Source organism: Cydia splendana, chromosome 9, assembly GCF_910591565.1.
Source record: "Cydia splendana chromosome 9, ilCydSple1.2, whole genome shotgun sequence".
NCBI classification, from domain to species: Eukaryota; Metazoa; Arthropoda; class Insecta; order Lepidoptera; family Tortricidae; genus Cydia; species Cydia splendana.
Window position 1 is genome coordinate 12564133 of NC_085968.1, and position 26333 is coordinate 12590465.

At 37.6% G+C, this 26333-nt stretch overlaps 1 protein-coding gene across 4 annotated transcripts in view; it reads right to left on the reverse strand.

Annotated features, from left to right (window-relative positions):
* LOC134793587 (GATA-binding factor C-like) overlaps positions 1 to 26333 on the reverse strand; it is a 108900-nt gene that overhangs the window by 23003 nt on the left and 59564 nt on the right. For all 4 annotated transcript variants that reach the window (XM_063765207.1, XM_063765209.1, XM_063765210.1 and 1 more), the window contains one exon: positions 2308 to 2442. In XM_063765207.1, coding sequence (XP_063621277.1) covers positions 2308 to 2442 — 135 coding nt within the window. The remainder of the gene's footprint in view (positions 1 to 2307; positions 2443 to 26333) is intronic.

A 26333-nucleotide genomic window follows, 5' to 3' on the forward strand; every position in this document is an offset into this window, starting at 1 on the left:
GACGTATAAATTTGTGACCGCTACATTAATGGTAATGATACATGCCCAATTAGTACATATAAAATAATGGCTGCTATTTAACTGATCACCAGATTTAGTAAAATTTAATACCAAAAAAATCTATTTTACCACCCTAAAATCATGAATGATCACCAAAATTATAACACCATTTTAATGTGAAATGATTACCAATTTTATCACATTTTACTATCCTTTTAAAGGAAATGACACCAAACTAATCATTATTAACCCAAAAATAGTCAATGATAACCAAATTTCAAACCCCATTTTAATGTGAAATGATAACCAAATTTTTACATCTTGCTATCCTAATTAAAGAAAATGACCACAAAATAATCATTATAAACCCAAAAATAGTAACTGACCACCAAAAATAGAACTCCATTTTAATGTAAAAACCAATTTTTAAATCTTGCTATCCTACTAAAGCAAATGACTCCAAAATAATCATTGTAAACGCAAAAATAGTAAATGATCACAAAAATAGTAACCACATTTTAATTAAAAATGTGCAAATATTTAATATATCGTTATCCTATTAAATTAATTAATCCACTTCGTCACCTTTTTATAGTAGCATTTTATTTCTGTAACAGTCGCAGTTCTAACCTAACCTAACCCACTTTTCTAGTAGCATTTTGTTTCTGTAAGGGTCGCAGTTCAAACCTAACCTAACCCACTTTTCTAGTAGCATTTCTTTTCTGCAAGGGTCGCAGTTCAAACCTAACCTAACCCACTTTTCTAGTAGCATTTCGTTTCTGTATGGGTCGCAGTTCAAACCTAACCTAACCCACTTTTCTAGTAGCATTTCTTTTCTGTAAGGGTCGCAGTTCAAACCTAACCTAACCCACTTTTCTAGTAGCGTTTAGTATCTGTATGGGTAGCAGTTGAAACTTAACCTAACCTACTTTTCTAGTACCATTTCGTTTCTGTAAGGGTCGCAGTGCTAACCTAACCCACTTAACTGAAAGCAGTTTAACTTACTTTTCTAGTAGCATAACGAAATGCTACTAGAAAAGTAGATTAGGTTAGGTAGATATGCGATGCGGGCAAACGGGGGGTTGAGCGGGAGGGGCTAGTAATTTTGGCATCAGTTTACTTTATTTGGTAATATGTATAAATTTTTTGGTAATCATAGTGGTTTATTTAGGTGAAAATATCGCATTAATTTGGTCTTCAAGATTTGGTGATCATTAATGATTTTTGGTGATCATTCAATATATTTGGTATTTGAATACAATTTGAAGTGCAGTCGTAATTAAAATGGTGGTACTTTTGTATTTTTAGGCCTTATTTTTTTGGTGTTCAGTAATTTTTTTTTGGTAAGCATGATTTTTTTATTTAGGGTACCAAAGTATTTTTTGGTGGTCATTATATTTGTAGCCTAAAATAATTATAAATGTTAAAGAAGGCGCTTAATTAAATGTAACGTTATAATTAAGACTTGTCATTTAGATAGGTAGGTACTTGTCATTAGGTGTACGTTTGATTTATTAGGCTCAAAAAATTACGATATAAGTGCGAAAAGTAGGGAATTCGCAACAAGTGGCTATAAATTGAAACACGACCGAAGCGAGTGTTATATATAAATCGAAACGAGTTGCGAATTACCTTTTCGCACGTGTATTGTACAACGTTTTACTGTACATATGGCCCTTTAAATTTTCGACATATGCACGTATTGTGGTAATTACCGACCTAGGGCGATAAAGTAATAGGTACTGTAACAAAAGAGATTTTCACTTCTCATGCTCAAAAAGTGCACCTTTATGTCGTGCGTAGACGACATAAAATCGCATTTTATGCTCTAGAGCATAAAGTAAAATCATCTATTACGACCCTTATTCACTTAGCAATAAAGTCCAAATTCTGCCATACAAACTGCCAGCCCTGCCGGGGCGCCCCCGACCGGCGCTCTCCCGATCGGCGTGCCCCGCGCCTCCGACCGGCCCAAAAACAATTTTCTTTAGTCTTGAATAAATACGTTAAAATAACCTAAAATATTTGATTTTTTGTATATTTTCCTCGCAATCGAAGTGAAAAGCAGAGTGTACAACAAGGGCATAAATGTCCATTTTTAGCCTCGTCTACTATTTTGGTCTTCGCTTCGCTCAGACCAAAAAATTGCCTCGGGTACAAATGGGTCACTTTATGCCCTTGTTGTACAATCTACTATTAATGACTTTGTATTTATCAAAGGCAAATTAGGTAACTACAGCATGTTCAGGTACGACGAGTAAGGTGAATTTTAATTTTTCCTTAAAACGTATTGTTGTAGGTACTCACATTATGCAGTTTGTAGTAGAGTCCGCAGGCGTTGCAGACGGGCTCGCCGTTCTGGTTCCGCCGCCACAGCGTCGTGGTGGTGGTCTTGCAGTTGGCGCAGGAGGTGCCCGCGCGCCGCGCCGCGCTCTGTAGCGACTGAAACAACAGGGTACTTACTTAGACAAGGGCATAACAATAATATTTTTTGGTAAAAATAAAAAAACATCAATGTAAAGGTAACTAAGCGTGTTTAGATTATCTTTACATTTATATCTTTGGTAAATCAATATCAATCAGGTGCAATTGCGCTTAGAGCCACTTGCACCATTCACCAATCCGGGGTTAATCGGTTAAACCTGGAGTTACTATGGTTACCAGTACAATTAGACACTGGATTAATGGTTTAACCGCTTAACCCCAGGTTAGTGGGATGGTGCAAGTGGCCCTTAGACCTATTTGTGAAAAATATGTGATATTTTTGACACCGAATGTATATTATTGTATATTGTAATTGTAACGGAGAAGAGGCTGGTAGGAGGACCATTTTTCAGCCTGGCAACATAGAGTTACTTGAAGATTAGGAACACTAGTACAGGGGTCAGAAGTCAAACGGCGGTATATATACCTATGTAACACATAATTATGAATACAAAACTGTTCCAGAAACCCTGGTCTAAGTTACTATGAGTCCACGAGATTAAGCGAACAGGATATTGAAATATATGTTTCAATATTTCAATAGAGTTCAAAGAAGACACATGTTTGAATAATTTCACTCACATTAGGCAACCGCTATACTATAAATATAGAAAATTGAAAATCAATCGTAAAAATATGCTGTCGAGACGCACTTCAGCTTTATGGTACTTTCTAAAGTAAACTCTTAACAAACTAGTAGACTTTATTAACTAGGTAAAAACACCGCACTGGTCATAATTTACTCTTAAACACAGTCCACCGGCCGCAGCCGCTGACTACTCAGTAATTTTATTACCACACGACACCCGCGTTTCTAGACAGGATTTATTGGAGCAAACGTTCCATTACAGAAAATATGTAAACTGACACACGCAAATTTAGTACCCCATTAATGTTGGCTAAAACAATCAGCATAAAACATGACAGAATCGAGTCGCAAAACGACGCGACCGACAAAAAGTGAACAGCCCAACATCGATTCTAAAAAGCGAGGTAGCTATCGCCGACTCTTACACCTGCCCATTACTACCCGTCAATCAAATAAAAAATATCCACGCCACCACGGCATGCGGTGGCCGTTTTATACAGTCCACAAAAGTGCCTCACTCAATTAAAAATGCATTCGTCCCAAACGGACACGAAAATAAAACGAGCTCAATCCAACTCATAATAAATCCATTAATTTGTCATGTCATTTTATCGAACAAAAAGCATTGAGGTCGTAAAGCATCACGGGAACTATTCAGGACATCGCGTCTTGCGCTGTATTTACCTATAAGTAGAGGTATGTATAGATACTGTACTGCCTAACTATGTAGATCACTGTTAACTTCAATTAAATACCGTAAGACTGCTCCGCATTTTAGGCTAATTTTGTGTTGTGGGTACTCAGACAACGATATATATAATATATAAATACTTAAATACATAGAAAACAACCATGACTCAGGAACAAGAATCTGTATCATCATACAAATGCCCGGACCAGGATTAGAACTCGGGACTATAGGCTTCATAGGCAGGGTCACTTCCCACTAGGTCAGACCGGTCGTCAAACCGTACTATAACTCATAATATTTAGGTTTGAGAAACAACATAAGTAGGTACATATCTTGTGTTGTTATACCTACTGGAAATAACACTTTGTGACTGTATAAAATAATAAAATAAAATAATTATAAATACCTAGTACATAAACAAAAAAAAAACATTAAACGAAGTCGTGATCCTAAAGTACCTACGTATCGTAGACACAGATGAAATAGCTTCATATTGGAATATCGAAATATTAAATGGTTCGCGTTAATATTCGCCGCGTCATGGCAGCTCCTTTGTGTCGGAATAAGATTAGAGGTCTCCATATTAGCCGATCCGACCACTGTCACTTTTTCTCCACTGTGAGAGTTAATCGAGTAGACTCTATTGAAGTCACTCTAAACTTTACCAACATGGTTTTGGTTGGGGAGGTTAAAATAATTTTCGTTTTATTCGCAATGAATCAGATAATGTAGAAATTAGGTCTAGATTTTATGACTCAATTACCCGAAACCGATTTTATAATCTGGAGATAAGGTTTCTCATCAAGTTATAACGGGAGCGTGCATCATCCGACCCGGGGGAGCCCAGTAAATCAGAGAGGGTACTAAGCCGATTACAGGAGTCAACCGGCGCGAGGGGCGGTTTTATTTCCGTGGAAAAACGGCTGTTTACTCGTAATTTTATGAGCGAATTACTTTCTCTCCTCAAACGCTGAAATGGCTGGAAAACTCGTAAATTTTATGACCGAGATTATTTTTTATTTGGGTCTTTCGTTATTGGAGGCTCGGTGCGCAAGCGTCGTATTCGGCCCGAAATCCTCGCGGGCATCTAGATAAGGAATGCCGAGTATGCGCGCACTTGTCCTGCTGCCGAAGAGGGTTATTAATAAAATTGTTAAACCCGTTTCACTGTCAACAACATCCTAGGATCGATATCGCGCAGACGTAAAAAACACATCAACTACAAAACATACCGACAGAGATCTAATTCAAACAAACAGATAAATTCAGTGCATATTGTGACATCGGTACTCTAATTTTCAGTGTTGTGTAAACTCAAAAGAGGCGCGGCGACAATATCAAGGGGCTGCTTTGTTGGATGACAGGAACAAAAACAGGTCTTTGTTGCTGAGGACCGATGCAGGGATTATAATAGACACACGACCCTATAAAGTGGACAGTTTACGTGCCTCTGCAATGGACGGGAATCAGATAAACGGTTGTCATTGTCAGGTACAAAGGACTTTTCGAAAAACACATTATTGATGTCGCCGAATGACATAATTAGGTCGACATGATATGTGTTGATTAAATATAAATTTAAAAAACCCAACATATATTTAATACTAACACAACACAAATAAAGTCAGTCGGGCAAAGTCAATATCAACATATGTTTCACTGTTTCAGGCGTTTCAGCCCCTCTCCAAGAACCTAACAACATTTTGTTAAGTGTATTTAACGCATAATAATTTATTTACAAACTTTATCAGCGCCGAACACACAAGCAGATTATTACGCGTCACTTAATACAAATTCGACTAATTCAATAAAGCACCCACATTAAAAACATATTTCCATAAAGCCGGCCCTCCCCGCGATCCAATCAGCCTTATCTCCCCCGGCCCTCGGCAAACACCTCCTAATCTAATCAAATCACAGCCTCCGTCTTCCCTAATCTATCTACCTATCTACACCTAAACATAAAATTATATTGCAAAAAGGGATGGTTACCGACATCCCCTCATATATTCGCAAACACAAGCAAAATTTAACCTACCAGGAAGCACCTCTCTATGCTACTACATAGCTAGAAGAACCATTGTAGACGTATAGCTGGGAACACAGAGCCACCGTCACGCACACAGCGATGCGACATTCACGTCGCCACGCACACCGCGGCGACTATCAGCATTATCTACGCCATCTAGATCCCACTACGAGAACCCCCAAGGGGGAGGCAATCCATTTACCAGAGCGATTTCTCCATCCAAATTTGCCTCTTACTCGTTTAAGTTTAGAGATGACAATCGCACAGCAAACGCGCTGTTTTTAAAGGTTTACACGGCCCCTAGCAGTGAAAGCGCGGAATCGATGTAGCCTTTACCCCTCGCCCCGCACCAGTTTTTCCGGCACTCCGTCCTTATCTGGCCAGAGCGATTAGATAAAGAGAGATAGAGCGTGAAAATAAAGATTTTCATCGTGTTCACTCACACCACACTTGTTTCAGGAACGCGGCGATGTAGTGGTGTTGCGGCGTGTGTGTGTGTCATTTAGGTATAAAGGGGTGAGTTATTGCGTGAGGCTCTTAGAATAGAGCAAGGGTCAACTAAAGCGTAGTGGTATCAGTTGATTCCTTGGTAGATTCTTATAAAAACTAAGTTTTTTTAACTAACAAAAAGGCAGGATACATCTGTTCAGGCTAAGAACGTGATAGTTCTCACATATATTAAAGCTACAGCTGACATAAACTGAGTCTCGTTTACTAAAAACAAAAAATCTAAAATGCCTGCATCGGCTTTTGTCGATCGACGCTCGACTTTATCACCGACCGGTGTATTGTTGGGGCGATCATAAAAACAAAGGCTCTGCTCATAATTTTTCAGTTTCCACGGAAGATGCACCGCCCCTCCCCGCGGAAGCCATGTTGGGAAATTCGTTTAACGATTTATTTGTGTGCGGTTGTCGCCCCCGCTTGAGCACCGTATCAAAGAAACAAGATAAACATTTTTGGCATCGGAATTTCGAGCAGCTAAAAAGTAAGTGGCGATTTCAGACCTCGCTTTTTATGATAATAAAACTTAAGAATACAGCGACTAGCTCGATTGCGAATTGGACATCGAATCATGAAACGTCAACTCTGACAGCAATAAGAAAGTCGGTATTGTCCGTTCGATTTCGGTTCATGGGCCGTCGAATTTTATAAATCCGTTAGGATAACAAAGCGTGGCGGTTGCCCAATAGGAGCTATCGGGCGATACCGATCGACGGCGCGATTGACACATCAAACCGCCAGCCGCTCGTACGAGATTACCATCGACGTACATTCGACTCGTAATCAACACGCCGACGTCACGCCGACGAGTAATTCATGAACCGACCTAAACTTAGAAGGAATTCGGGAAATGTTTGAATTTGGAATGTTTTTTGAACGCATGGTTGCGAAAGGTCATTGACTTGAGACTTCAAGGACTTGAGATAGTCATTTAGCTTTTTTGTTCTGCTGTTAAAACAGGTATCTTAATTCTAAACGAAAAGACTTTCAAAATTTAGTTTTAGTGCCGACGGGGAGAATATTCTATACGGACCTAAATAATTCCCATGGGCGGTTCTAAAACAAATGTGTCTAAATAACCTTGGAACTCCATAATCCGACGAGCTCAATCATGTTACAATGTTAATCCAACTTACGTAAGTAAAATAAAAGCTTGTAAAAACACCACAAGCTAAACCATTAAGGCTACCCCACTATTCCATTGTCACTGGTAGATAAAAGCGGATTCATAAATGCAATAAAAGTGAATAAAAAAATCAATAATGCGACTACATAGCAATTAGTTCGCCGGGACGTTGATGGATGGAGCCACTGGTATCGTGTCGCGATACGGAGCTACACAGTTAAAACATCTTTATTAGTACGTTGACTTCATCAAACTGAAATAAGATGTTTAAGTACACTCTCTGCCGCAGTTTTATTGGCAAATTACTACATACAGTCAGCAGCAGAAGTTGCTAAGCGGGCCTGGTGTTCAAAATGATCTTGACGCTACTTTATTGTTAAGATAATAAGAGCGTGTCAAGGTAATTTTGAACACCTCGCCGGCTTAGCAACTTCTGCTGCTGACTGTACCTTTATAAGTGCTAAATGCAGGGTTGCATTTCCGCATTAATTTTTTTACAGTTTCAGACGTCGAAAATTTTGTGACAAATCTTCAATTTATTGTTTAATCCATTCTGAATATTTTTAACGATTTAAATAAGTAGCGATTTGACAGTTCGCAGATTTTCATGCTTATACTGAGCCAAGTACTGTGTGTTTACTTAAGTAGCTACTGTGTGTAAGCAAACTAATAGCTGGTGGAAATCGTGGAATAACTCAAGCGGGGATTGTTAGAAAGCATTCAGTACTAAAATGCATCATAAATTAAGTTTATATTCAAATTAGTATGTTATAATCAACAGTTAGGGGTATTAATGCAGTTTTTTTTTCATTATTGGAAACTTGCAGTAGGTTATGAGCACGACTGATTGCCAATTATTTTTCATAGTTTGCGAAAGCGTCTATTTAATGTTTTTTCATAAAGAAAATGCGTATTTACAGGCAAATTACTTTCAGTTTCTGATTTACAGACGGTTTTTATACATTCCACTTCATACCTTAACAGAAACTGTTTTAAGCCGACATAAGTATGAAACGTCCCAATAATGTAATTTTGTAATGTGAAATTTAATTTAATTAATAAAAATCGTCTACCTAAATTTAGGCTGGTCTAAAGTTTCGGCCATTTCATAACTGACCGCGTCCCTATAAATTGGAATTTTCATTTAGATCTTTAAGTATTAAAATTTCAAAAAAAAAATGTAAATAATAATGGTCACGGTAATGAAGTAGACTAAATTTCCGTAAAATGACCGAGCTGCTATTGTATATCATTGACAAGCAGATAATTGGAGCGCTAGGCTGCGCAGACGGTGATCGATGAAACCGCGCGCGCATGCATCATCGCATCGAGATCCTTAAGTACCGCTAAGTATTCTAGTTAAACTACGTATTCATACATCTTTTCCGATGATCATCCTTCTTATTAATATCCTATTGAATCATGTTTTATTTTTGCCGTGTGATTATTAGGTAAGTACTACTTTTTAGTGTATCTGAACATCTGACACTCAAAAAGTATCGCCATCTACTCGACAATAGGCCAAAGGTATGGTGCCATCTTTTCGAGCGATGGCGCCGTAGTACCTTTGGCCTACTCTCGAGTAGATGGCGATACATTTTGACATTTAACAAATTTAACACATGTCAGTGAAAAAATAAGGATCAAAGTCAAATGACGTTCTAAAAGTGTTAATCTTGTGCCGAAAGATGGCAGTAAATGTACTGACTATATATAATTTACTTTAACAATATTCCTGTATTTCAAATTCTCTTTGATAATACGACACATATGGTCAACAAAAGACAGCAACGCGCTGCAATCAATAAACGCGGTTTATATTTCATTATATCGCGGGGTATGTTTCATTTTTATTAGTTTAGACACAGGTTGACAATAAAATCCGTGATTAACGCAGGCATAAAAGGTTTCTATCGCATAAATAAACAACAGCCTACAACATAAGGGTTGTAACTAGTAACCTCACCCACCGCGGCCCCGAGCGTACGTTTAATTCGTGGCGTTGTCTCAAGTTTTTTCCCCGACAGGTGCTTGGTAGGTACTCCGCTTTGTCCCTACAATTTACGGAAAAAGGGCCCCTAAATAACACAAACGAGGCGTGAGTTCGGTAAAATTATAAAGTAACTTAAAATTATGACCCGAGGGCGACTAAACGTTGGTAATTCTGTCTCGAATCGCTTCTTATAACGTGTGAATTTGCATTGAATGGCAACACGGCTACGGGGTTGTTATTCTCGATATATACCGTCCACATCGTTGCTATAAACCAGTATAAGTTACGTATAATCTAGCCTCCGATTAGGGGTCCAATTATACTAGACTGTAGTTTATCACCAAGTGAAAAAGTTTTGTTGATAATCTAGGGCCCCTGCTCAGCGGCCTCGCGATGCTCAGGCGTACTGTGCCAGAAGCAAATTCAGATATTTAAAATAATATTTTATACAATAAATTTCATTAGAATCTCAGTGCGTCACGCGCTCGCACTCACATTAATGGAAGGACGTTGAATTCAAATTTCAAATGATACTTTAATAATATCTGAATATGCCTCTTTGTGTCACGTGATATGCTGTGCTTATTATATCATTTTATGCATGGATACTGTGCTCGTTGGGACGGTAATTGGAATTCCTGAATATCCGGAATTTGTTTACTAGCATGACGTTACTGAATATTTTTTATATGTCGTTGAACTAGCTTCCTGTAGCGAAAAATTTGTCCATACGTGCGCGTAAGCATTATAAATTATAAGCTAGTATAATATTTAGAGGACATAATATGCTGGTTGTCAAATGACGTGACTAAACTATCAAGACTGTTAGCGTTTATTACTATGTAACTACATCTAATACCTTTAAACGAGCAATTCTTGTTTATTTATATATTACATACTCGTATATATTTCGGGGATCTCGGAAACGAGTGAAACGACTCTAACGATTTCGATGAAATTTGCTATATGGGGATCGATCTAGCTAGGTCTTATCTCTGGGAAAACGCACATTTTTGAGTTTTTATATGTTTTCCAAGCAAAGCTCGGTCTCCCAGGTATTTATTTCATTAATTGTCATCCGTTAAGACTGACAAAGATTAGCTACCAAGTAGTTTCAAGGACCGATATAGTGGTGTTGAAATAAGGTTTCTGAAAATTTATTTGTAGTTTTAATTTAGACTTTCAATTATCTTCTAGAGTTTCTAGACCATGGTACTATTATTATGACACCGCGGCCACGAACGCCTTACCAATTAATCACATACAACAGGTGCATAAAACAGTGCAAGTGAATGGTCCCATAGCAAAGCTGCGCCCGCGCCGGGGAAGTCGTAAATACGGCAGCTGCTGATACACTTAACATGCTGGAGACATTCGTTAATACTACAATTATTGAAATTACTTGGGGCCGTTTTCAATTAGTCGTTAATCCATAAATTAGGAGCCTCTGCTAACCATAAATCGATTGCCTACTTTGTAGGAGGACACTTTATATCGAGCATATTGAACATTCCTTATTAAGTGGGTAGATCTAGGGGACTGCCGTCCTAGTCTAAAAGGCAGTTTTTCGACAAAAGCTAGTTTCGAGATAATCGCAAAAAACCAACCCAAACATCTTTCTTGAATTTCTACGAAACGGAAAAACTTTTTCCATTTTTTCTTTTTGTATGTGGTAGGTATATATATGTACTTATTTTAGGTATTTATAGTATGTTTCTAAACAGCTCAGTTTTTTTTTATTTTATAAAAAACACTTTAGATTAGTATTAAGCTTAAAAATGTGTAGGTCGTACTAGTCAAGAAGGCGGTAAACATGCGTTATGCGGCGTTCTAACTTAGTTACGAAGTAGAAACTAGGTAAAAACGCCGTATATGTCACATGCTGCCTTTTTGCTTAGTAACAATGAATAATTCCCACTTGAAATCCTAAGTTAAAAGACCTTATAGCAGCTATTCGGCCTTTTTGGTTAGTATACTAGGAAAAATTAAGATTTTGTCCAGATTTTCGACTAGCGTGCTAGTGTAAAAAAACGTATACCACCAAAAACACCGAATATACGGTTTTATAGATTAGTATTTATGGAAGAAATGGGAATAAAAAATAGACACGTAGTTTAAATGTTTATTTATATACGAACAAAAAACGCCATACTACTAGGCTATTATTAAAAAAACGAGATCCAGCGATTACTTTTTGGATTATAATCTTAATTACCATACAAAATTAACACATAAATTGGGTTATTCCCACTAGTTACCATCAAGTTGTTACCAGTGGTAACTAATGGGATTTGATTCCCAGTAGTTACCACTGGTAAAAGGTGGGATTTTTTCCCCAGTAGTTACTACAATTTTGTTAGGGTTCAATAAAGCCTCTATTTTTATAGTATTCTACTTATACTGTTTTTATTACTATTTAACTATAACAACTTGATGGTAACTAGTGGGAATAACCCGATTTATATGTTAATTTTGTATGGTAATTAAGATTATAATGCATAAAGTAATCGCTGGACCTCGTTTTCTTAATAAAAGCTTAGTAGTATAGTGTTTTTGTTCATATAATAAAAGACATTTAAATTGTACTGTAAAAAAATGTTGGTGGTAACTACTAGGGAAAAAATCACACCATTTACCAGTGGTAACTACTGGAAAAAAACTTCCCAGTAATTACCACAAAACTGAGTTGGTGGTAGCTACTGGGAAGAAAGGTGGGAAATAAATTCCCAGTAGTTACCACTGGTAACAACTTGGTGGTAGATACCTAACTGGTGGGAATAACCCCATAATATGTACAAATTTTTAATGTGTACAGTCTTTCTGATTTGATTTGTATCATAGGCTAGATTTACTCGGCTCTACTAATGACATTACATGTACTTCTAATGAGCATGAGCAACGAAACTTAAAAGAGTCCGCAATAAGCTCAGCCGAATTATTACTTCCCATAAAAACGGAGATTCCTACTCATTTTAAAACAACGTGTTGGATTGTAATAAATTGCACATACAATAACATAAGGTATATCTATACCAGTACCTAATTAGTTTATATTCCAACAAAACTAATGAAATAGAGGAAAAATAAGTTGAGTATGAAAAACTTATATTCGCTGTATTTTTTTTATTATGGTATCTGAAGCTACACATTAATTATAGATATACTTTATCCTTTAGTGAGTACAAAGTTTTAGAGCAATCTACCTAATCGTTTTAAAATGAGAGCGTAACTACGTTTGTATGGAGATCCCAGCTTGCTGCTGACTTAAATCTTAGCAACCATCTATCTTTGTAGGTGACCAGTTTTCGCATACACGTAACTCACAATAATACATAATGTTTTACCGAATTCGTGGCATCTCTAATAGTTATTTTAGTTGTTATCAATAGGCATCGAATCATCGAGAGTTTCATCGCACGGTAAGACGTTAGCGAGTTGTGTAGTCTACATTAGCAATAACATTAAACTCCTATTAATTCCTGCACATACTCTGTCATTTATTTAATTCTAAAACGCATTTTAGCGGTTGTACCTAATTAAAAATCAGATTCAAATTTTAATAAAATTATTTTTCTATTAGATTACAAACTCATAGCTTTTACTATTTTAACATACAACTATTACCTAATACACAAACATACCAACTTATTTTAAGATACATATTGTTTTTTTATAAAACCCACTTAGGTATTTAATGGCCTAATATATATATAACTCTCAGTTGGTTTTTGGATGGACCCAGGTTCCATACAAAGATGCCCATGGTCCTTTGTCCTGGTTATCTAAATACTTAGGCGGAAAATGTTATTCCGTCCATAAGAATTCTGATTAAATTTCCCTTTAAAACATTTTTCAATAAGATTTAAACTCTTCGTAATGTCAAATACCTACTTGGCTTATAGGGAATTAAACCCGATACAATTAGCTCTAATATAAATTTGATTTTATTTAAATAAAAGCAGTCAAACCGTCGAATGAAAAAATAAAACTTAAACAACGTTTGCTGTAGAAAAGTACGTATGAACAATTTCATCATCACAAACTACGCTAGAAAGACGTATTTGCTGTCGAGCGTAAGTATTTGCGAGGCAATTTTAAAGTATATACCTTGATAAAAATGATAATACTCGAAGGTACTGATTGTAAACACTACATATTATTGATAACATATGATGGTAATGCAATAATAAAGTATTTTTCTTACTTTGGCGTTCGGTCAATATTTCGCGCGCAAAATGCCACCTCCGCTCGCATACCGGCAGCCACAAGCCTGCGCTTGCGGCTGACGGCTTTTACTTAGCATAAGGGTGTCTTTCGGCGCGCGGGGAGCATGACGAAGGTTGGAGCATATACTGCGTTATAGACTAGTTAGACGCACTTTCAACCATTATAAAAGTTTGTTTGCGTTTAATACGACGTCCATACAAAATAAGAAGAACGTATAACATTTATACGTTTCTAAAGACTATTATGGTGACGTAAAAAAGTTAAGTGATACTAGGCTTAAATGACGTATGAGACATTTAAACAAAAAAAAATAATATACGATTTTTTAGACTAGTATCAGATCTAAAATTTTGCTAAAGATCCTAATTTTAAAGCGCGTATAGCGTCTTTTACGTATTTTTAGCCTAGTTTTTGGCTTATACGTTATTTTAGGCTAGACATGGTGGATAAGATTTTACGCAAACCAGAGCGTAAAAAAAACGTATAGCTGCATTTACGTTGTTTTAGCCTGGCTTTGTCAAATAGTCGCTTTTTAGACTAGGAACGCTTAGAAAATTAGTGCAAATACGGTCTTTTTACGATATTTTTCTCGAAAACTAAGCCACTTATCGGAAAACGGGCCAAAGTGGTCGATGCATCTCGATCTCTACATTACGAATATCACAAAAAGTCAATTTTGGCAAAATGTCGAAAAACTGCCTTTTAGCTTAGGAGGGCAGGGGAGGTCAACAGCAATCTTGGACAGCAAAGCGGTTTATACGGGTGACTACACCTTTGCAATTTTGAAAAATGCATAGGTACAAGGAAAGCTAGAATATGTCAGAGTTCTTTGAACTTTGTTTCCTCTATTATTCAGCGCTAACCACGTACCCACCGTCTCATTGACGTTTCATCCCCTAGAATTTTTGCTATACAAGGCGGAAATCTTTGTCTGTTAAGTACTAAGAATTTACTGAGCATTAAAGTTCATAAATCAGTTAAGGTTTTATCTGATTTATAAAATCTTCATACGGTTTTTGCACTATCTTGCTCCGTAACTAAACTTTATTGTTATATCTGATGTTCAGGTACACTTGCTTATTTTCTCACGGCTGTTCATAGATACTTCGAGCCGTCAAAATAATGAATAAACACACAGCCGTTAGAATTACTGGTCGTACGCAGGAGTGCGAAATTGCAAATGCGCCGATAGTGGTACCGCGGTGACCCCGCGGCCGCGCGCGGGTCGCGGGTCAGTTTAGCACCGCGTCATATTTATAATTACTGCACGCACGCTCCGCGCAGCTCTCCCGCGCTGCCTGCGCGCGTCAATAAATCAAAATTTTAAATCACCGGTGGGCGTACCGGCGCGCTCGGCCAACGCCGAATAAAATGAATTAAAAATAAAATAACGCGAGGGGGCCGTGCGCGCCCTGAGAAAATTTAAAGATATTTCGCTTTAGTTTTTTTAATTAATACCTTGTTAAAATTTAATATTGAGAGCGCATGCGTTATTACAATGGGTGTGCGCGAGATTTTTAACTCGCTTTCGGTAACTTATTGAAGCTTCGCGAGTCCGTTTAATTGGATCATTTTTTTAACGAGAAATGATAAGCGTCGATGAAGGGTGAGACAAGATCATTAAGCGGGGTTCTCGTTCTTGCAAATTAATTGCGCGGGGTAATATGAGGTTGGTGGCACGTCCGCTTAATGAGACTTCTGGGAACCTCTTTGTGGAATGTGAACACACTCGGTAGAAGCTCGCGGTACAGCCGAGCTGTCTGCTCGGAACATAGACAAGCATTAAACATCATGTCACGTCAAGTCGGGTCCGTGGCTTGTCATAAAGTGACCGTCCGTTTTTATAGTTTATTAATACATATTATGTGATACGTGGGCATTTTCACTTAACTGTGCACCTTTAACGGCCGGTTAGCAATCGTTACAAAACTGACGGTCAATGTCAAATCCCATACATTTTGTCAGGAATGTAACGGTTAGACGTTACTGAAACACGACTTAAGTCGCGCTTTAAAGTACCTACAAGTTAAGTGAAAATGCCCACGTACTTCATTTTTATTTGCTATTTGTCTTGTTGTTTTTAATTAAATGAGAAATAAACCACAAAAACATTATACTCGGACACTGACAAACCGTTAATTAAATGTAAACACCGACTAAAATAATTGAAATGAGTTATCTCAGTCGAAAAATACACATCAAATAATCGTACAGGCTAACAAAAACCATAAGTAGCAAAAACAAAACATACGAGTAAGCTCAGTATAACCTAACCTCTTCCAAATGGCATCACGTCAAAGAACACCGACAGTTAGAATAGAAATTACTTAGCGAAATACTTGTATTATTTTTTTGATAGGCTACCAAAGGTCACGCACCCCGCGGGTCTGTCGGACAGTAGTCGGACCGCTAGCCGACTTGACAGCTCCTCATGCTCTTCTGGCTCCCTTCATCATGCCGACGTTTATTATCTATTTATTTAAGATAAATTATCATTTAATGGTTTAAAGAGTGTAAAATAACATGGATGTTAGTTAGTATGCGCCCGAATAGGTTGACTGCGTCTCGAGAAGATTTACGGCTAGGACGTTGCTGATATGAAAAATATAATATAACGTTAACAAGTAAAGCTATTTTAGTTTTGAGTTATGGGACAATCATACCTAACCTATCCTTTGATTTAGTCAAGTATATTTTAGCCTACTATACAATAGGCCTTAAACTTATATGTATTAACATTACTTCAGGATAATATTTCTATCAAACAGGTATTGTGTCGGTATTAAACTGATGAAATACTAGATTAGTCAGACAACTTAATTACTTACAATAATTCCTTATTGACCTTTCGGCACGAGAAAACTGGGTAAATTTTTGCTATTGTTAATATGATTATTATTAATCTTACCTATCCTAAGTAACCGTAGAGTTTCAATATTTGAAACTATCTATATTAATCTCACTGTTTGAATAAGTTAATTGGATATGAATCATTTCATTACCTTTCAAGTACGCATCCTTTGAGTTCTGTCATTGAAAGCATTAATGTTTACAAGATATAGGTACCTAATACTTATCATAGTTAATCATAGTACGCTTGAGTTTATATTCTAATTATATAATATAATTTACTTACATTATAATTATAACTTGAATCGATTTTATTTTTAAATGAACACAATTCAATTTGGTAAGCTTACTCTAGTAGGTACAATTTTACTCATTTTACCTGAATAGCGTAGTATATCGTAACAGGACCGGTGACCAGTACAATTTTATTCCAATTTCAAAAAGTTTGTTACCGGCCAGTGACATTTATATGTTCACTAATGGCAGCTAACATTACTTGGGTTGGACGTGGTTTAGAACAGGACAGGTGCGCGGGTCGCCTAAGGTGGATGGCATTTTGGTTTGCGACGGTTGCTAGAATGCAGTAAATATATAACAGTCAATAAAATCGACCAAAACTAACACGATATTCAATTACTGGTCAGCTGTCTTTTGGCTGGCATGTTTACAGTTTAAATTATGACAAATCTAACCAAATTGTGGTTATATCTAGTACTGACATTTTAATGTTTAATGAATACTGACTGGTTATTACAAACATTATAATATCTATATTACGGAACGGACCTACAGCGATTTTATGAATAATTAGAAGATAATTATGTACATAATCCGTAACGAACGGATTATCTTTCCTGTCTGCATAATATTATGTCATGCATCTGTGGTTTACTATGATTACGACCGTAATATTAATATGACTAAACCTATTCTTGAAGAAACAGTAAAAAATTATTAGAGCGAGTACAGGCGGTAAGAACCATAAAGTAAACAGTGTCTAAAAACAAATGAATTTACAAACAACTTAAAATCATTTTAACACCAATCTAAAAGGAATTTAGATTTAACTTAACAAGTCCATAAATTAAATAAATACCTACAATTTTACTTACCCGGCGTAAGTTCTGGGCAAAAACGTTAATATATAAGAGGAGGAGCGATACAACCAGCTAATTAATTACAGGCAACCTCTGCCAGCCCTAAGTGACCGTGAAATGACATTCAACATGAAAAGCCAATACCTTTTTTGCACTATTTCACTGCATTTTAACAGTTTTTGCGACGTGTGTCCGACAAATAACTGCCTCGTTTCAATTAATGAGCAAATTCATTAGCTTTCATTTAATTCACTAATTACTTTCATACGTTCTATGTTGAGCTTAATAGACGGGGTGTCGTGTTATTTGCATGCATATGTATAGCCAGTCCGGTCTGTCCGTAGCAACTATAGAAGACCGTGTGAACCGCAGAATACATCTGAATTAATTAAAACATAATTATGATTGACTTATTGTTATTTACTCACGATCGGACTACACGTATTTAATGACATCATCTAGTACCTTGTTTAATTACAAAAAAATACACTGGTAATTACTTAATTAGCAATTACTAAAAGACGGCCGGTACGTTGGCAAACAAGGGTGGGCCCTCATTTAACAATAAGGATTAATTATCGGCCAAAATCGACGAGTCGAATATACCTGTCACCGTGTAGAACGTCGTCCCAATTTATTTGGCCCCCGAACAATGGTTAAAGCGGTAAACACAATGGCAAACCGCGCAAAACGAGCAAAACGCTCCTTTGCCGTACAGCGAGACGTATTATGCTCTTAACAAATTCAATAAAATGCAATACGTATCCAATCGGGAACCTTTATTGTAGATAATATGTTGCGGATAATTAGAGTTAGGAAAAAGCTATACCTATGTCCCAAGTACCTGAACTAATATGGACCTCATTTAATTTTTATTTTCATTTAATTTGATTTTCCACGTTGCTATAGAGACTAGAAACCATTAACGGGTTTTTTTTATTTATTAAATTAACAGGTTTATTAATTCTACTTTTTTCGGTCCTGGGTACAATTTAATATTGGATATTACTATCATAATTTCACATGTAATATTGTATGTTTTGAGAAAATCTTCAAGTAAATACGTTTGCTGTGGCATTGTTTTTAGAGACTCATAGTATGTAAATTGGCAGGGCTGAAATACATGCGAACGGGCGCAGCGCACGCGCGTGCTGTGACGCGCGGACCACCGGGCCGCGGTGTCAGCCCTGATTCACGGCAGTAGCCCGTAGGGTTGTCACAAATCCACATATATTTTTAACAAGTTATGATTGAAATCATCTCAAAAATAAACAACAGTCAGTAAAAACTCTTTAATATTGCTTTAAGACAAAAATACATTTAGAATAGAACCACAATTCAGTGAAATGGAATTCTAACGTGATTTGCGAATTTGACTCAGGAATTGTGTACTTGAAACTACATAAGAAATGTATTTTATATGTCATATAGTAATACAGCGGTGGCAGCCCTGCACGAAGTGGCGGCAGAGACAAGCGTAGCATTGTTAGGCGGAGGCCGCCCTGAGCCCTGAATAAATACATTCATATTGCCGCTCTAAATATCTTCAATCGATTCCCTTCGGCTTCTCAAATGCCGACCACCGCAAAAAAACCGTATGATCAATATGAAACCGATACAGTAAAAACGTAATACTATTTCATAAATACAAAGTAAGTCGACGATTTAAAGGATAACAGTTCGCAGTTGAAACCGGCTAGCAAGGAGGTAATGTCCAAACAATTGGCTTTATACTTCGCACGGCCGTCAAAAAGCTCGCAGTCCAGTTGAAGGTGTTTTACGAAAGATTTAGATTGTTAACATTAACAACTTACTCCTATCGACCTCCCGGGCTTTAATCGCACAAAATCTGCCGTCGCGTCGCATTCGGCGCGCCGAAATGTGCAGAAAATGGAAAAAACATGGCGCTAAACCGCGAAACTGTATGTATTTAAACGCCGAATTCGAGATTCCGATTCCCAAAAAAGCGGCCAGCATTCGGTCATTTAAATTTTTCCAAAACGTGAACACAATGGAACAGATACAGAAAGTTGGTTATTTTTTGTTCTATTTTTAATTTTTAAAATATAAAAAGGAATTCGTTTCGGCAAGGCCTGTCACATCATTCCAGCGCGGCTAAGTGACGGCGGACGCACGTCAGTCCCCTGGATATGTTTTATTTTCATACGAATCGAACTGACTCGCCCTGTTTTTTGTTATCATAGTTGATGTAACCGAGTCTCGTATATGATTGCTTTTATAATCGTTTATCGCTCGATGGAAGTTTAATAGAACTGGACATTAATTTATTGCGCTGCTGTGCTGTTTAGGTAGTTCCATCGAAACTAATTTGGTACAAACCGCCTACACTTGGAGAATGATATATTTAAAGTTTCCATTCGATGGCCGCTGTTTATAGAACTTCTTTCAATTGTTACTTATGCACCTACTACAGTTCAGTGCATCCTACATAGGCCTGACATTAATAACAGCAGCATATATTGTTATTGATTTAAAATCGATAAGATTGGTTCTAGCTAGAGCAATCTAAGATATTATATGTACATAGTTAGTGTTAGAGCACAATAAGGGCCGTCGCACACCGGCAGGGCGACGTCCACGTCTACCGCGATTGACGTCCGTCCACATGACGCTAAGAGGTCTATTGTATACGAAACGCTCGTTACGGCGGCCCAACCGGTCTTTAACACGATCGTACAATGTGATCACTCTATACATAGCCGTTCATCTTCTAGAGAACATAGTATGGTGTTAGACACTTTAACGCTGACTGTTTTTGTTGGCCATCAATTTAATCTAACACTATACTAATGTTAATATCTCAATAAATACCATAAACAAATCGTGAAGGTAGTTTAGCAATAACAAAGGGGTTAACATAGGCGTTTGCATATTTAGATGAGTGTTATGTTAATCGGAAGCTCATTACGGTTCAGGTGGATCGTGGGGATAAGGCTATCGCCCGGCGCGTGATCTTGAGATTCGTGCGATTCTGCGGGTATAATCGGATGTCAATTACGCATTGATCGGATGCGATCGCGTCGCATACATATGTATGTATGCAGCGACCTGCGTGTCAATTGTGCAGGACAAACTTTGGACGTTTACCCAGATTGACCGAGCATTCTGTTATACCTTTTCTTTTGGGTGTTCTCACGCGTATAACAAGCTTAATCCGATGGAAGTGTTATTGATACGATTAACTGCTGTGTTAGTTTGGCTTTATAACTGATTGATTGTGGTGCCGTTTTCTTTTTTAGATCACTAGTTGCCTTATTAAGTCTTACAATACAAAGTATTAGGAAAACTGGAACGAATACTAAGTACTTAGTACTCGTTCGACGTACGAGCACTCTAATTCAACAACAAAATCGTGACAAAATAGAGACTCCATTCTTGATCGATTTAAAAAAAATTACAAGGATTTGATTTACCTTTTAAATAGTAAGCAAATGCAGTTGCATCCCATGTACATTCAATTCTAGTTAGACGTCAATAGGAAACGAACCCAACTGGGGTGCAAGTAGCTGTTAGATTTAGCGGAGCGCGGACGCGGAAGTGGCCGGGCCGGCTCGCGTGGGCGATAACACACGCTGACAAAATGCTGCTAACTTGCCCACGTTACCGAGTACCGTTGGAGAGCGCACGGGGGAATTAAAGTCTGGCAATCTTGCCAATTTAGTTTATAGTAGAACACACGCTTTTAATGTACGCTTGCGTTTTACTCTGACACTTCATATTGAGCCAAAGCTATACGCACGAGCGCCGAGCTAATTAGGAGTCGAAGTGGTCGCCTTGGTCGAAATCGGCCGGAAGGATCATCATCGTCATCATACGCAAGCTATACTATAAGGTGACTTTGGGTGCCGTGAATAGAAGACACCCAAAACAAAGGATACCTTATACTCAGTTTGTATAGTTCAGTTTTGTTATAAGATCGTAACCAAAATTCGATAGTTTATATCTCTTTAAGGCTCAAAGAAGTGAGGTTTTACACAGAGGATAGCAAAATTTTCTTCCTTATCAACCAGTTTTTGCAAAACTTAGCCAGTGGTTGAGCTTCTTGCAATGAGCTCTTGTTAACTAATCGCCTCGCACGCAGCGGCGGGTTATTTATCGGTAGCCGAGACGTCCTCCCTGATTTAGAGCCTCAAATTGCACGCTGCAGCCCGCTCTCGATTTAAGCTCGTGTACAATCAACACTTCTATATTTTATGTCTGCGTGTTATGGTGAAGTTATTAACGGACTAGAAAGATGTGGAGCTCTTACAATGTATTAGATTAAGCTTGATATTTTTTTAGGTTTAACACATTCAAGGGTTTAAGGGATACATTTTAAGCTCCACAAGAATGTTCGTGAGTACATACAAGGTTAATTTGAGAATGGTTTTCTAACTGAAATAAGAACCATGTTAGGTAAAATGTTTTGATCGAACGAATAAAATGCCGTCGACTCGATCCTCAGTCCAAATTAAAAGCATTTTTAAAACTGACAGAGCAATCGACCGCGGATTTTTTGCCCTTTTTAAGCTCGAACCAAACTTAGCAATTAAAAGCATTAAGCAACCCGAACGTTTGAGACGAGCACTACCGTATTACGTTATAATCCGGGCTGAGCTCGAGAATCCGACTGACAGTGCGATAAGTGGTCGCTACCGAGTGGCGCAAGCAACACGACCAAAAGTCGATCTAATAAATAATGCGATGCGCCCGCGTCTATCCACTTCCTCACAATTAACATAGCAGGAAGCTCGGACTGTCATTAACCCGTCATCGCTACCAACTGCACCGAAAAGCATTACACGAATCACGGTACTCACCGCCAATATAATTAGGACTCGAATGCTTTATAAATACAAATAAATAAAAGGAGCTGTGCGAGGTGGCAACCAGCAATTACAGAGGCGTTCGGGCAACGCGGCGCGCTCAAATTGTCGGGTGCTGTCTCTCTGACTAATGACGCCACAATGCCAACCGTATCATAAGCATATTTAATCAGCTAGCTTCAATATTTGATATCGGTAACATATGCTTGCATAATTTGTTATTCAATGACTTTTTGCGCCCTCTTTGCTGCAAGCGATTTTAATTTATGAGAAGGCTGCAATTATGTTATGGATGTTCTCCCTAATGTGAAGTTAATTCGCATTTATAACTTTCATTCGATTCAAACCAATACAACCCGCGATCCTAACTAAGGTGGTACTAAATAGTTAGTGCCAACCGACTGAATCGACCTACATACCTTGTACTGTACCTACCTGCCTAAAACTCATAATAAACGTTACGTGTTCTGCAAAATAGTGTGTGTTACTTACACTTGAAACCATCGAACGTCACTTTAGACAGTTGACATACCAATTTGACGGTGTATAGCTAAGCCCTTGCTCTCGAGCACGCATCGCAATCGATTCTCCTCGGCGCGTGAAATCGAGCGCTCTCGATCGATAGCTGATTCGATTACCGCCCTACACTATTCTATTAACTATTCGAGTATCACACGGTGATTAGGTAAGCTAATAAAGGTGATTTCGAACGCCGTTCAATTTTTTGTTGTTTTCTTGGGCTTAAGTATTACAAGGCGATTTAATGTAATAACTATTTTACCTCCGCTGGTAAATATTTTAACAAGTAGGTTCTCGCACGACTGCTTCTAAACCCATTTGGTCAATGTAATTAAATCTCTTGGCCAATGTAATTAAATACCTACTGAAAGTATTGTTATGGTTACGTAAATATAGAAATACGTAGGTAAGTCACTAGTAGATACATTAGTAAGTAGTGCGTAAAGTTAATGTGTACCAAAAGATACACTTTAGCTTTACGCTTTATTGCGCACTTCGCTTCGCATCCAAAAACATAATCCACTTGATCCAATCTAATAATTCAATGACCTGTTGCTAAGGTAACACTCTACATCAATAAATTAACTATCAATATCAATAGATGCAATCTAACAGACAAAAAACGGTCACTAGTGCAGTCGAATGTAGTTCCAAGAACATAAAGAAACATCAAGCCATATTTTAACAAGTAAATAAAACAAGTTCTTTGCACTCCATCATTAGAATTTATGAAGTCCCTGGTTGCCTGTTTCCTTGTTATTAATATGAACATTAATACTGTCCCAATATCCTCCCGTAAATGTCACCGTGGCGCCTAGGCAGGTAGACCACCGAACTATAAAAACACCAACACAAAACATTCAATTCTCTATACGATGACTCAGAAAAAAAAACATTTTAAATTTATAACACCTCTCGCTACCCGGCCACTGGTATAAAAATGCTGAGAATTGTAATTTTTCTTACAAAATTTAGTGATATGTCAAACCTGTTCGACGTGGCAAATAAAAACGTACGAGACGAGGGTGAAAAAAAATAAACTAAAGACTTCGGGTTATTGCTAAAACAAGGGAAGGTTACCGTATCAATCAAGGCGTTGACAAAAGCCTTTTTTTTCTTTTGGCCTGGCCGTGGGATGAAAAAAGGGTCGGTGTTTATGGAAATGCTATAAAAGAGGCTCGAGTGGCTCCAGAAAAATACCCCACCCACAGCTTTGCAATAGATAAAATTTAAATAATGATACTAAATAAACAATCACTTAGGTATATATTTGGATTTTACTCATTGTCAGTATGAATCTGAAGTAAAATTCGCTTTTCTCGCGTACCCAAAAGACATTTTCTTCGTTAAGACCTGTGTTTTTACCCACTGTTTCACGGACTACGACTAAACTTGTTTAGACCAAGGAATATCTTGCCGAAAATGTTCTCAAACTAAAGTCGGACAGCAGCACGGCATTGCACCGGGCACAGGCAGGTAAGCAAGTGCGAGAATGGTAAAAATGCGAGTGCACCCCGTGGAGCTAGCCGCGTGTCACTCACTGTGCGGGGTGGCCATGCCAAGGGAAAAAAACCAACGTCATAATTCTAAAAACAAAAACAAACGACATACCCATCATCATTTAGAATTATTTTATTTTGTAACTAATCTTTTTTGTCATGTCAGTTTAGCAAACGGATTGCCCCTTCATATGTAGGTATTCGATATTTTCCGTCACGATTAATTCCTTCACAATCGTGACGTATTAATGAATAAGAACAACATTATTTACTAATATCGATCATAGTAGAAACTACACGAAATCAACACATCAAACTGGTCATAATCCATAACAGCAGTGACCGCAAAACGTGCGTTCGAACCGCCCCGCTAAGTCAACTGACATGATATGAGACACTTAGCACTCTGTGCTAATAAGAGCCCTATAATGTCCCTGTGCCTTTTCGTGTGGGCCATAATAGCCACCGATATTCATTCAATAAATTACTCGGTGATATTGATATAAGAATACTGTGGCCCTAGTGAATAAGGGTACAAGTCTCGGGCAGCGCAGTTGTAAAAGGGCGTAAGATCCACGTAACACTTATGTCCTTTAAGACCAAAGCTGCGCGAGACTTGTACCCTTTGTCACTAGGGCCACAGTTATAATATCTTCACACGTTTGTGTTGTTCGGCCAAAAGACGCAGAATGGAATAAATTAAGTGTCCTCAGTGTCACCGATTTTGTTTCCTTTTCATGGCCAATAGGTAGGTGCATGAAGTTAATTTAATGAGAAAATTACAGGATATTAAGGTAATAAGTACCTATACAAATACATATAGAAAAGGCCTATGTCATTTTCATAAAGTTTTTCATAAAGGTATTCCTCAAATAGAGCATTTTTCAAGTGGGACTTCATTATAACCGACTTAATTAATGAGCGGATAATGTTTACTTAACATGCTAACGAAATTCTCAACGCCTACCTAGATGATCTTTTAAATATACAAATATCCTCAATAGAACATTATTAACACAATGTAGAGTGGAGTCTATGACTTGGACCATACCTACGAACAGAATTTATTCGACGGCGCGCGGTGATCGATGGCCGGCGAGTCTTGTCCCGGCCACCGAGACAACACGCTCAACCGAATACGGTTCCCAAATTTAAAATAAATACCATGTTCCAAATTCAAAATTTATTTAATTACTCACTGAACTCTTTTGTTTTAAATCCGGCCAGTAATTTAGAAACCTTAAACAAATTATGACTAAAAAAATACTGAATAACGGCTTAAGTAAGAAACGTTCTGAAATTATAATTGCAAATAATCTAGACATGATCATTATAATCGACAACAGACCAGTAGCTAACACTGGTCATGTAAACATCGAAAGTTTCCGCCCATAAAATAAATTTGACAGTAAAATTCTCAGCAATGAATAATGACATCATAACGATTATAAATCAGGCAGACAGTGTGGGACCGACTTGCGTCAACGTTTAAGGCTAGAGAATTCTTATTGTGATAGTTTATTTGGCACTAGTTGGGGCTCTGCATGCCAAATAGGAAAGTTCCATGACCGCCTCGCCATGCGTAGTATTTTAAATATTGAGATTTATTTCCAACCTCCCGAGTTCCTAAAATTTGAACGAGCAACATTACATACTGATAAGGCCACTAACGTGCATGGCCCTGTTTACACTTAGATTAGTGATTAGTGCGAGTTCATACAATGGGGTATTTGACTACTAGTCAAATCAGTTTCTTTTTTCGAACTTTTTGCTACTATGGAATTTATATTAAACACTAATAGCATGTGCGTCACGATCAAATTACCTACTCCTTATAGTTTTATACGGGTCTTAAAATAGAAATAGTGTCTAAAAATAACTGCTGTTACGTTTCTCTAT